This window comes from Atta cephalotes, assembly GCF_000143395.1.
Source record: "Atta cephalotes unplaced genomic scaffold scaffold00058, whole genome shotgun sequence".
NCBI classification, from domain to species: Eukaryota; Metazoa; Arthropoda; class Insecta; order Hymenoptera; family Formicidae; genus Atta; species Atta cephalotes.
The window spans coordinates 616,371-628,708 of NW_012130122.1; the positions used below are offsets into that span (position 1 = coordinate 616,371).

General features: G+C 39.6%; 1 protein-coding gene across 1 annotated transcript in view; it reads left to right on the top strand.

The window, feature by feature from the left end:
* LOC105623511 (cadherin-related tumor suppressor) overlaps positions 1 to 12,338 on the top strand; it is a 125,504-nt gene extending 113,166 nt beyond the window's left edge. The window contains exons 8-23 of the mRNA XM_012204904.1: positions 91 to 115; positions 306 to 559; positions 837 to 1,267; positions 1,403 to 1,747; positions 1,906 to 2,235; positions 2,502 to 3,620; positions 4,482 to 5,597; positions 6,070 to 6,346; positions 6,697 to 6,978; positions 7,279 to 7,583; positions 7,670 to 7,935; positions 8,055 to 8,498; positions 8,818 to 9,187; positions 9,542 to 9,754; positions 10,023 to 11,010; positions 11,257 to 12,338. Of these exons, the coding sequence (XP_012060294.1) occupies positions 91 to 115; positions 306 to 559; positions 837 to 1,267; positions 1,403 to 1,747; positions 1,906 to 2,235; positions 2,502 to 3,620; positions 4,482 to 5,597; positions 6,070 to 6,346; positions 6,697 to 6,978; positions 7,279 to 7,583; positions 7,670 to 7,935; positions 8,055 to 8,498; positions 8,818 to 9,187; positions 9,542 to 9,754; positions 10,023 to 11,010; positions 11,257 to 12,338 (7,847 nt within the window). The remainder of the gene's footprint in view (positions 1 to 90; positions 116 to 305; positions 560 to 836; positions 1,268 to 1,402; positions 1,748 to 1,905; positions 2,236 to 2,501; positions 3,621 to 4,481; positions 5,598 to 6,069; positions 6,347 to 6,696; positions 6,979 to 7,278; positions 7,584 to 7,669; positions 7,936 to 8,054; positions 8,499 to 8,817; positions 9,188 to 9,541; positions 9,755 to 10,022; positions 11,011 to 11,256) is intronic.

The following is a 12,338-nucleotide window of genomic DNA, read 5'->3' on the forward strand; positions in this document are numbered from 1 at the left end:
CTCTCTCTCTCTCTCTCTCTCTCTCTCTCTCTCTCTCTCTCTCTGTCTTTGTATCGCATTTTTAACTCTAATTAGAGTTTAAGTTAATAGGTACTAAGGAATTTAATAATTTTAAGTAAGCAAGTTATAGATTCTATTTTTTTACACAAAATTTTGCGAGTTGAATCTATATAGAAACTTTTTAAAAATATACTTATTTTAAGGATCCAAAACAATCATAGCAAAATAATAGTTTGTATTGATAAAATATGCTTGGTTTAATTTTATTGTGTGATAGTATACTTTAAATAATTTGTTCAAAATAGTTACAACCTACTTGGAGACAAAGCGGAGCGATTTTCCGCAGATCCTGACACGGGCGAAGTGTTCACCACGGTACCGTTGGATCGCGAGCAAACTGCTGTGTATTATTTAACTCTTGTGGCCAGAGACTCAAGCCCGACAGAACCTCGTGCTTCTGCCGTTAATCTGACGATTTATGTGACGGATGTGAACGACAATGCGCCTCGTTTTTCCAGTCCTCGATATACAGCCTATGTTCCAAACGCAACTAAATCAGGTATAACGAGATTGGCGATTCTAGGAAAATTCAAAAAGTGAAAAAGAATTTCTTTTGTTTGAGAGATTTAAGAAATCAGGTTGATTTTTTAGCAAAATTGTTGAGGACCTTTGCAAGTATCAAATTTAACTTTCAATTTCTAAATTATCTGAGAATGAATGGAGCAAATTTACAACTAGTTGCTGATTATTGAAAGAAAGAATCATCAAAAAATGTTTTGCTGTTCACTAGTTAGCTAACCGCAAATCCAAATGTTGATGTCGATTTTTTTTTAAAGGTGACTTTGTCTTTGGCGCGAAAGCAAACGATGATGATGACGGCGAGAATTCGCGGATTGTTTATCGGCTGCATGGCAAGGATGCCAATCGATTCACCATCGACCTCAACAATGGTGTGATCCGTGCTACTCAAGAACTAATCGATGACCAGACCACTTATCAATTGCAAATACTGGCATCGGACTGCGGTGTCGAGCCTCAGCACGTCACAGCCGATCTAGTGATCCACTTGTGGGAGCGGCAGCTGTTCCCCAGTTTCCGATCCAGCGTCACTACGAGGTTCACATTGTCTGAGGATGTGTCCGAAAGCAAAGTGATCACCAAGCTGAGCGCTACCACACCGAAGAGCGGGCCAGCGAGTAACTTGATCTATGGTATAGCCGGTGGAAATGTGGGAGATGCTTTAAGAATCGATCCTCACACCGGAGAGGTAAATGAGATCAGACATTTCAATTTTACTTATTTAATTCTTTTCATATGAAATTTAAAACTATTTTAAAAATGATTTTCATTAGTTTTTAATATATTACACATTTTTTATTCTATTATTACATTTCTTCTTTAGGTCGTGGTTGCTTTTGGATTTGATTATGAAACAGCTCCGCATTACGAAGCCTGGATTGAAGTTCGTGATTCGGACACACCTCCGCTGCGTAGCGTTCTCCAACTTCTAGTGAATGTCACGGATGCCAATGATAATGCACCGATTATGGAGGCAGCTATTTACAACGCGACCGTGATAGAGGAGGAATATCCGCCGTTATTCGTTATCGAAGTGTCAGCGAAAGATCGCGATTCTGGTGAAAACGGACAAGTTACTTATCATCTAGTCGATGATTTTTCCGGGTTCTTTATCATTGACAGTAGAACCGGGCAGATTGAGACCAATGAGAAATTGGATCGCGAAGAGGTGCGGATATTATAGCCAATTATCATAATATATCATAATATCCAATTAATTGATTAAAGCCAGTTGTAATTATCTTTGTCCATCTAAGAATTCTGAAAATATCTCATATGTTTAATTAATAGTGTCATTCAATTATATTTATATTGAAATTCCTTCAGATTGCGTCTTATGAGCTCATCGTGGAAGTCAGAGATCAAGGTCATCCCCAATTAACCGGCACTGCCATGGTGCTCGTTACCGTTCTGGATAAGAACGATAATCCGCCGCATTTCACGCGATTGTTCAGCGTTAACGTGACAGAAAACGCGGAAATTGGCACGTTCGTTATACGCATTACCAGCAGTGATCCGGACATTGGTCAGAATGCGAACGTCAGTTACAGCTTTACCGAAAATCCAGGAATGAAGTTTTCCATCGATGCTTTAAGCGGAAATGTGACTGTGGCTGGACAGCTCGACAGAGAGGAGCAGGATGAGTATCTACTAAAGGTAAGATATTTAGTTTTGATTCACTATTATATGTAATTGACGTAGATTTGTAACACAATATTTTCATAAAATCAAAAGAATTGCAACAAAAAAATAATACAAAAATTTAGAGAGATTGTTTATTAGAAATTTAAAAGAGTCAAACATTTTTTTGCATTTAAAAGTGTATACATATTTAGATTTGAGGGAAGGTAGGCATTTATGTTATACTTTATATTTTCTATTTCTAATTCCTAATATTATTTTCTATAATAACTTCATTATAGGTTGCAGCAGGGGACGGAGCATGGCGAGCAGAGACTGCCTTGACAATCACTATTCAGGATCAAAATGACAACGCACCCGAATTTGATGGAGATACCTATCATTTCCTCTTCCCCGAACTTCAGCCACAAGTGATGCATGTTGGCACGGTCGCGGCTACTGATCGTGATAAACAGGGACCGAATTCCGTTATATCTTACAGCCTACTGCAACCGTCCGATCTTTTCACTGTTGATCCAGCTACCGGTGATGTCTTCAGCAAGCGTGCCCTACGCTACAAACATACTCATCGGCCGTCCTCGCCGGAGAATCTGTACTCGCTGACAGTAATCGCCACTGATAATGGCAAACCACCAATGTCCTCGAAGGCAGTGGTGCACGTGAGCGTGGTAGATGCTAACAACAACGCTCCTCGTTTTGAGCAGAGATCCTATCTCTCAGCAGTACCGGAGAATTGTGAAGTAGGCAAGCGCATTATTCAGTTAATTGCCCATGATGACGTCGATTTTGGCGTGAACGCAGAGGTCAGTTATTCCCTGGAAAATATGAACGAAACTGATGTTCTGTTCGCCATTGAGGAGCAATCTGGCTGGGTTTACGTGCGCAAGAGTCTCAACGGCATTCCCATCGGCGCGACATTCCTGCTAAAAGCGCGCGTCACCGATAAAGGCGTGCCACCGCAGAAAGATGAAATTGTCCTGACCCTTATAATCTCCGGTGAGAATAAACATACACCTGCCTTCGTCGCTGATAATTACCAGGTCAGAGTGCCAGAAAGCGAGGTGATCAATGCTACGCTTCAGACGGTTTACGCCTATGACAACGACAGTGGGCCCAATGGCATGATCCGCTACACAATTTCATCAGGAAACGAAAAAAATCAGTTTTATGTACATCCTGTCACCGGCGTAGTCACTCGACTTGAGCCTTTTGATTACGATCAGGTACAGGAATATCGACTAAACATCACCGCCACGGATATGGGATTCGAGCCGAAGCAAGTAGTAGCGATCCTAACTATCCATGTCACTGACATCAATGACAACCCTCCGACCTTCAATCAAAGCATATATGAAGCATTTTTACCGGAAAATTCGCCGCCCGATAGTTTTGTTTATAAGGTATATTTCATCGTGGACTTTTTTACTCCATGTAGATTTATGTTTGTTGGCATCATTTTTAGCCGACTAGCTAGCTAGATAAATTATTTGAAATTTGAGCTTAAAATAAATATGAAGAAATCATTATAAATTTGCTATATTTCAAGTTTTTTTATTTCTTAAATAAATCAATTGATGATTTTTAGAGCTAAAACGAAAACAACATGCTTGGATATGACATACTTAATGTTCAACCCAATTCGATTACTTATAAAATTTTATAAAAATGAATATAAAAATGAATGTAAAAAAATTTTTTTAACGAAATGCATTAAGAAATTTAACGATGTCAAGCAAATTCCTGGTGAAAATTTTTCTCATAATTTTTATACGAATTGGAACATTTTTCAGAAAAATACTCAGAAATATTCGAAAAGTTTATGTCTTCTTTCAGAATTTTTCATACAAGTGAATTCTGAAATATTCTGAAATTTCTCATCCCATAATTTAAAAAAAATATTAAAAAATTTTTTACATTTTATAACGTATTTCGTCAGAAATTATACTTACAAAAAAATCTTAGAAATTTTACGATATTTCATAATTAACATATACATGAAAAATTCTGAGCAAAGATATAAATTTTTTGAAAAATATTCCAATTCATTTAAAAAATATGAGAAAATTATAAAATTATATAGAAATTCTGAAAAATTATATAGAAATTCTGAAAAATTACTTGAAATATGAAATATGAAAAATTCTGAGAAAAATTTTCATCAGGGATGTATGTATTTTAATAAAAAAGTTATAAGCACATTGGGAAAAGAAAGTCAAGTATGCTAGTATTGTAATTTTTTATATTTTATCACAAAATTCCAGGTGGTCGCTCGGGACATTGACTCACCCAAGTATGCCATAGTGCAGTATGAAATCCTAGGTGGTACCGGCAAGGACTACTTTCGCATCCGCGGTAATACCGGTGTGATCACATCAGATGCTACCTTCGATTACGAAGAGACGAATGAGTATACTCTCGACATCGTCGCGGCCAATCCAGATTCAAACCCGCAAATGGTCGGCTTTACAACTGTGGTGGTTCACATCACCGGCGTGAACGAGTACTATCCTCATTTTATTCAACCTGTGTTTCACATGGACGTCTCGGAGAGTGCCGAAGTGGGCACGTCAGTTGGCGCGGTTCAGGCGACTGATCAGGACTCGGGCGAGGATGGCCGTGTATACTATCTTTTCGTGGGCTCGTCTAACGACCGCGGCTTCTCGATTGGCTCGGACACTGGCATCGTTCGGGTGTCGCGCCAGCTTGATCGTGAGACACAGAATCGAGTGGTATTAACAGTGATGGCAAAGAACGGTGGTGGTATACGTGGCAATGACACTGATGAAGCGCAAGTAATCATTTCCATTCAGGATGGTAACGATCCGCCAGAATTTCTGCAGAACAATTATGATATCAACGTGTCGGAGAGCGCTACTCATGGCACCCGCGTGATCATTGTCCGCGCGATCGACAAGGACATCAAGCCGCAGAACAATCAATTCTCGTATTCCATTATCAGTGGCAATCTCGGTCAAGCCTTCAAAGTCGATCCACAGACCGGTGACATTGAGACGGCGAAGCAATTGGATCGCGAAACCGTGCCCTCGTACGATCTGACGATCGGCGCGATTGACACCGGTTCACCACCTCAAACTGGCACCGCAATGGTGCACATCGAGCTGCAAGATGTAAATGACAACGGCCCAGTCTTTGATCCCCCAGAAGTAATTGGTTACGTCAGCGAGAACGAACCAGCGGGTACTAGTATCATGACTTTGAGCGCGACTGATCCTGATCTGCCACCCAATGGCGCGCCGTTCACCTATAGATTGATCGGAGGAAGACAGAGCGAGATGGTGACCCTGGACAAGCATTCGGGTATACTGAGAACCACTAGAAGACTTGATAGAGAAACGATGCCGCAGTTGGAGCTCATGGTTGGTATCGCATTTAATAAAAGTGATTTTAACTGTACCTTGTTACATTATTTGTTATCGGAGAAAAGCGATAAAGCGGTTAGTCTTCTGAAAATTTTAAGATCTCTGCAGGTACACATAGATTACACTGAAAATTTTTATGTATAATTCCTAATATAATTTCTATAATTGATAAAAATCGAGATTCTAGATCCAAATTTCTATAGTTTTTAATATTTCAAAGGGTTTTAAATAAAAATAGTGATTATTTTAATTTTATGTTTATGAAACTTGGTAATAAGTTTTTCTTTCAATCAATCAATCCTAAATCAATCTATGAAAAATAAAATTTTTCAACAGAATTTGGAAACACTAGAATTGCTAAGAAAGTACATATCAGATTACAAAAAAACAAGAAGACAAAAAATTTCTATTTTGATTTATATAAATAGTGTTTAAGAAAAGTTAATGAAATATATTTTTGTGTGTATAGATTGAAGTGGAGGATTCGGGTATACCCCGAATGAAGAGTGAGCATAATATTATTGTAATCGTCACTGATCAAAACGACAGTCCATCCACGCCAAGATCGGTGCATGTAATGGTGCATTCATTCAATGGTAAAACACCACTGGGAAAGATCGCTGATGTGCATCCCAATGATCCGGATATCACCGGGACTTTCACATGCAAGATCATTCAAGGCGCGAGTTCGCGTGTACTCACCATTCCCACTGCCTGCGATCTGCACACTAATAAAATTACAGCAGGCACGTTATACATCAATTGCGAAATGTCAGATTTCTCGAGACTTACAACAAAGAGATTTACAACAAATTTTTTTTATTACTTTTTTTATTATTTTGAGTATTAAAAACTGTTTTTAATATTAAAAATAACTAATTTTCAATATGAAATTGAATATTTGTAAAAATAATATTTGTATATTTATGTTTTTTAAAAAGTGACGCATCTTTTTGATAAGTATTTCTTAATGTTATGTCTCGATTGAGGTTTAGACACATTTTATCATCGATATCTATGAACATCTTAATTTATTCTAAGTAGAATATTACGTAGAAAACTTTTTAACTAATATCTTGATTGTCTGGCTATATAGAAATAGGATATTCTTTGAGCATCTCTGGCAACGATGGACGACATCCGGATGTAGTCTCCAAAGTCACCGTCGATTTCTTGATCTTCTCAAATGCCACTATCGAGAACAGCGTGACCCTGCAAATTTTCAAATTGACCGCTAATGATTTTCTTAGCCGATATTACCGGGCTCTCTTGGATCTTTTGCAACAGAAGATCAATGTCGGCGAAACACTCACCATTTTTAGCATCGGTGAAAACGGACCGGATCTGAACGTTCACTTGGCAGTGGAATCTCCGCAAGGTAAGTTAAAATATGTGTATTATTGGATATCAAACTGATATATTTATGTCATTATTCCAAGTAACATTTGATTATTGCGATAAAAATGATGCCATCTTGACAATGAGTGAAACGTTGAAGATTTTGTTGAACTTCACGTTAATGATGTCAATGTAGTATTGTACTATACGTACTACTATTACTTGGATTATTTATTAATATTACTTGGAATATTTATTAATATTATCCGGTTTCACAACATATTATATACATTAGAAAGTAATAATGTAACTTTGATAATATTTTATTCATTTTCCTCAGGATATCGGATGAGATATGAAGTAACCGATCTACTGATGACCAATCAAGCTCAAATCCAGACGCTGCTCGAAGATCACTCATTTTTCATTAACTATTCTCCATGCAAACACATGCCTTGCGAAAACGGGGGCAGCTGCAGCGACCGATTGGCTATATACGATGATGCCAGGATCACCGACAGCCAAGCGCTGATCCTGACGTCGCCCAGAATGTTGCACGAGATGGCCTGTAAGTGTCGGGACGGCTTCACCGGTGATAGATGTGAAAGAAGGCAGGATCCGTGTTCTCCAAATCCCTGTTTGCTGGTAAGTACTTAAAAAAGATATTTTATAAATAAAACATGGAACAAAATTTAATATACATATATAATGTGATACAAAAATTTTTACAGGGAGGACAGTGCCGACGTTTAGGATACGATTTCCAATGCACTTGTCCTATCGATCGCGATGGCAAGTTGTGCGAGCTCGAGAGAGGTGATGCGTGTGCCAGCAATCCGTGTCGAAACGGCGGATCTTGTAGAAAGAGCCCGGATAGCTTCAGCTTCTTCTGTCTTTGCAGAGCGGGCTACAGAGGAAATCACTGTGAAGCCATCACCGATTCCTGTCGACCGAATCCTTGTTTGTACGGTGGTTTATGTGTGGGAGAAAAACCTGGGTTTGTTGATCCTTTAAATATAATTTTAAATAACAGCAATCTATATACTTATTCTATTCAATGACTGAGTATTAATTCGTACAAAAGTGAAATAAGATATAAAATTATTACCCACTTAGATATCGATGTAGCTGTCCCGAGGGTCGCTACGGCCGACATTGCGAACGCTCGACTTTCGGTTTTCACGAGTTGTCGTATATGGCATTCCCGGCGCTGGATTCCAACACGAATGACATCACTATGGTATTCGCCACCACAAAACCGGACGCCTTGCTACTTTACAACTATGCACCGCAGACGGGTGGCCGCTCAGATTTCGTCGTGTTGGAATTAATAAATGGCCGAGTGGTCTTCTCGTACGGCGGTGCCAGAAGTGCGATCACTACCGTCACTATTAAGACAGACCGGCCGGTATCGGATGGTGAATGGCACAAGGTCACTGCCACTCGGAACGGCAGAGTTATCTCACTCAGTGTGTCCACTTGCAAGGAACACGGCGACGTCTGCGACGATTGCAGACCAGGTGATGGTACCTGTTACGCGGGCGACGTGGGTCCGACTGGGTGAGAATCCTATTAATTTTTCCAATACATTTTTTTAACAAAAGAAAATTAATTCATAATCGACAGATGACACCTTAAAATTGAACTGAAAACTAAACTTTTAAGCATTCTAAAATTCTATTAAAATTAAACGTTATATACAGTTTTGATTGTCCAATTATAGAATCTTTATTTTAAATCGTAAAACTTGATTACTTGATTACTTGATGCTAATAGAGATAATTACTAAGAATGATGAATCTTTAAAAAATGATTTATTTTGTTCAAAATATTTGATTGCTGTAGATCAAAATTAAAAAATGCTTATTAACGTTCTCAGGACCTTAAACTTCAACAATAATCCTCTTTTACTGGGCGGCTTGGAGAATGCCGATCCCGTGTTGGAGCGTCCAGGCCAAGTGCACTCTGATGACTTCGTGGGTTGCATTCACTCGGTGTCAATAAATGGAAGGACCTTGAATCTGACGAATCCGCTCGCATCGCGTGGTGTGAAATCCACGTGTGTCCGATCGCAACGGAATCCTTGCCTGAAAGATGAAAAGGATGCTGCATCCGTCTGTGACGTAGATGCTCAATGTCACGATAAGTGGCATCAAGTGATGTGCCAGTGCGGATCTTTGAGAGCGCCCAATTGCCATGGTGCCCTGGAACCCATCACACTGAGTGAGGGAGGATTTATTCAATTCAAGGTAAAAATAAATAAATCCTATTGATTTTTTTATATAGGATAATACTTTATTATAATTATTATAATTATTATTATTTACTTAATATTACTAATATAATAAATGTAATAATGAAAAAATAATAATGAATTTATACAATAATGAATTTATTGTTATTAAAAAGTTTAATATTAGATATTTAATATTATATTGTTTGATATTATAGATACGAGATATAATAAATTCTTAAAAGTTATTAGTAAAAAAAAGATTAGTAAAAGGATTTAAATGTTCAAGTGATTAGAGATGTTAATTCAACTATGTTAATACTCCATTAATTTTATTTTTAAATAATTTTGAATTGTGGTGTTTGTGCAGATTTCGGAGAAACACAGAAGAATGCAACTGTTGGAGTATCTTTACGGTGGTTCAACGATATGGCATATGAATCGCGTTAAGCGTGGTCTTATCGAGGACACGAGCTTTATAACAAATCCTTCTTTGAAGACAATTAGCTTGATGTTCAAAACCGTGAGGCCCGATGGTATCCTAATATACGCTGCAACAAATAAGCATTTTACATCTGTAGAGGTGAGATACCTTTTTGTCTCATAATAAATATTAAAATCATTTATTTAAAAAATAATTAATTCTCAAGAATTTTCTTAATTTTATTATTATCAAAAATTAATAACAATATTAATCATATTTTAAACTAATTATAAATTGGATGCATTCTGAGATATATCAACTTTTGTTTTATATCGATTGTTGACTTTTAGATCACAGATAAATGAATAAAAAACGGATAAAATAAATGGATTCCATTTCTAATTAATACGACTATAATGTGTTTCAGCTTCGCAACGGCCAGTTGATTTACATGTCTCTGCTTGGATCACCAGTAAACATGTCGATTAATATTGAGGGCAGTCTTGCTGACGGACGTTGGCATAATCTGACTCTCCATGCCTACGCTCGAGGATTAAGACTGTTGATCGACAATACTCTAACAGGCGATGAGTTAGATTTGGCAGGAGTTCACGATTTTCTTGATCCATACTTGTCCGTCTTATCGATTGGTGGAGTCAGCCAGGATCTCTATTATGCTCATAACGCTGGCTTTAAGAGTTTTGAAGGTTGTCTAGCTAACTTTACCATCAATAATGAGGTGCAACCATTCAACGGTTCCGGTTCTATCTTCAAAAATGTGCTTTATCATGGCAAAGTGAACACTGGATGCAGAGGACCGATTGGTATCGGTGCGGCCACGGCCGCGGACCCTCTCAGTATTGGCATTACTTTGGTCATCGTCTTCTTCGTCATCCTATTAATTGCCATTTTGGTGAGTTTCATAGTGTTCCGACTACGCCGGCAGAACAAAGAGAAGTCAGCACCATCGGTTGTTAACAAAAATACCAATGCCATCATGACCGGCAATCCTTTGGTCGGTTCTGGAAATGACAATCTCATGTCCCGTCATGAGAACACGTATATTTCTGACACATCGGATTTGCGCGGCGTCGGTCACATGGGTCCTGAGTTGATTTCGAAGAAGTACAAAGAGCGCGAGATCAACTCTACCGCCGAGCATCGACCACAACGACCGGATATTATCGAGCGTGAAGTCACCAAGTCGCCTCCCATCCGCGATGAGCATCCACCGTTACCACCGCCCACCCAAATCTCTCTTCATCCTCACGAGCATAACCCGGAACCCGACATCCCGGAGCATTACGACTTGGAGAACGCCAGTTCCATTGCGCCTAGCGATATTGACATCGTATATCATTACAAGGGTTATCGTGATGGCATGAGGAAATATAAAGCCACACCTCCTCCTATAGGTGAGAGACGATTAATCATTTATTAAAGACAAACATTTTAATGTTTAGTTCCAGTCGACACTAAAGTAATATAACATCAATGTTATATTCCTTTTAGTTGATGTCGACTGAAGTGCAAAAATAACGTTTTAAATTTTACTTAATAATATAATAAAGCGTATTTTATTGTATTATTAAAAGGCGTATATATATTTATATATTTAAAATTATTTAAATTGACTTAAATAGAAATTGTTTATTGTACAGGTAATTATGGTAATCATCACAAACACACGGGACAACAACATCGTCATAACGGACCTTTTCCACCACGAGCTATGCCACCACCCAACGTGAACCAATCATCTGGACCAGCGCCAAAATTGCTCCAGAGCACTCCTCTGGCGAGATTATCTCCCAGTAGCGAATTATCTGCACAACAACCGCGGATTCTCACATTGCACGACATCAGCGGAAAACCGCTGCAAAGTGCGCTGCTGGCCACCACGTCTTCATCCGGCGGTGTCGGCAAGGACGCATTAAATTCTAACAGCGAGAGAAGTCTGAACTCGCCCATCATGAGTCAATTATCAGGTTCGACCGCCAGCAGGAAGGCCCCTCAGTCCAACAATGAAAACTCTGTGAATAATGTGTCATCGGGCCCAATGGGTCTCACAGCAGAAGAGATTGAGCGACTCAATTCTCGTCCGAGAACGTCCAGCTTGGTCTCTACTCTGGATGCCGTGAGCTCCTCCAGCGAAGCCAGGGGCCCACCTGCGCACGGGCCTCTTCATCATCACCGACGTCATACGCCCCCGGTAGAGAGGCTCGAACGACGAAATTCGTCAACTACCGACGAGAGTGGTAATGACAGCTTCACGTGTTCGGAGATTGAATACGACAACGGGTCACTAGTGGGCGACAAGCGATCTGACAACCTGTTCGCCAAACAGGATGACGAGAGGAGCAGCCCGCAGGGAAGGAGCAATGTTGAATCATCGCAGTCGAAACCACCGCTGCCGCCAAACGTTGGCAACTACGATGGCTTCGACAGTTCATTTCGCGGCTCCCTTAGCACTCTCGTCGCCTCTGATGACGATCTATCGACTCATATGGGCGGCCTCCTCTATGGCACCCATGCCACTAATGGTTCGCCCACTACCACCACCACCACCACTACCACCGCTGCTGCCGAGGATGCTCTTAGTTGGGACTACCTACTCAACTGGGGACCCAACTTCGAGAGCCTCGTCGGCGTATTTATTGACATCGCCGAACTGCCGGACAGTACCAGTCGAGTACCCAGATTACCGGCGAATATCCCCAAACCGTCTGAAGAATACGTTTGA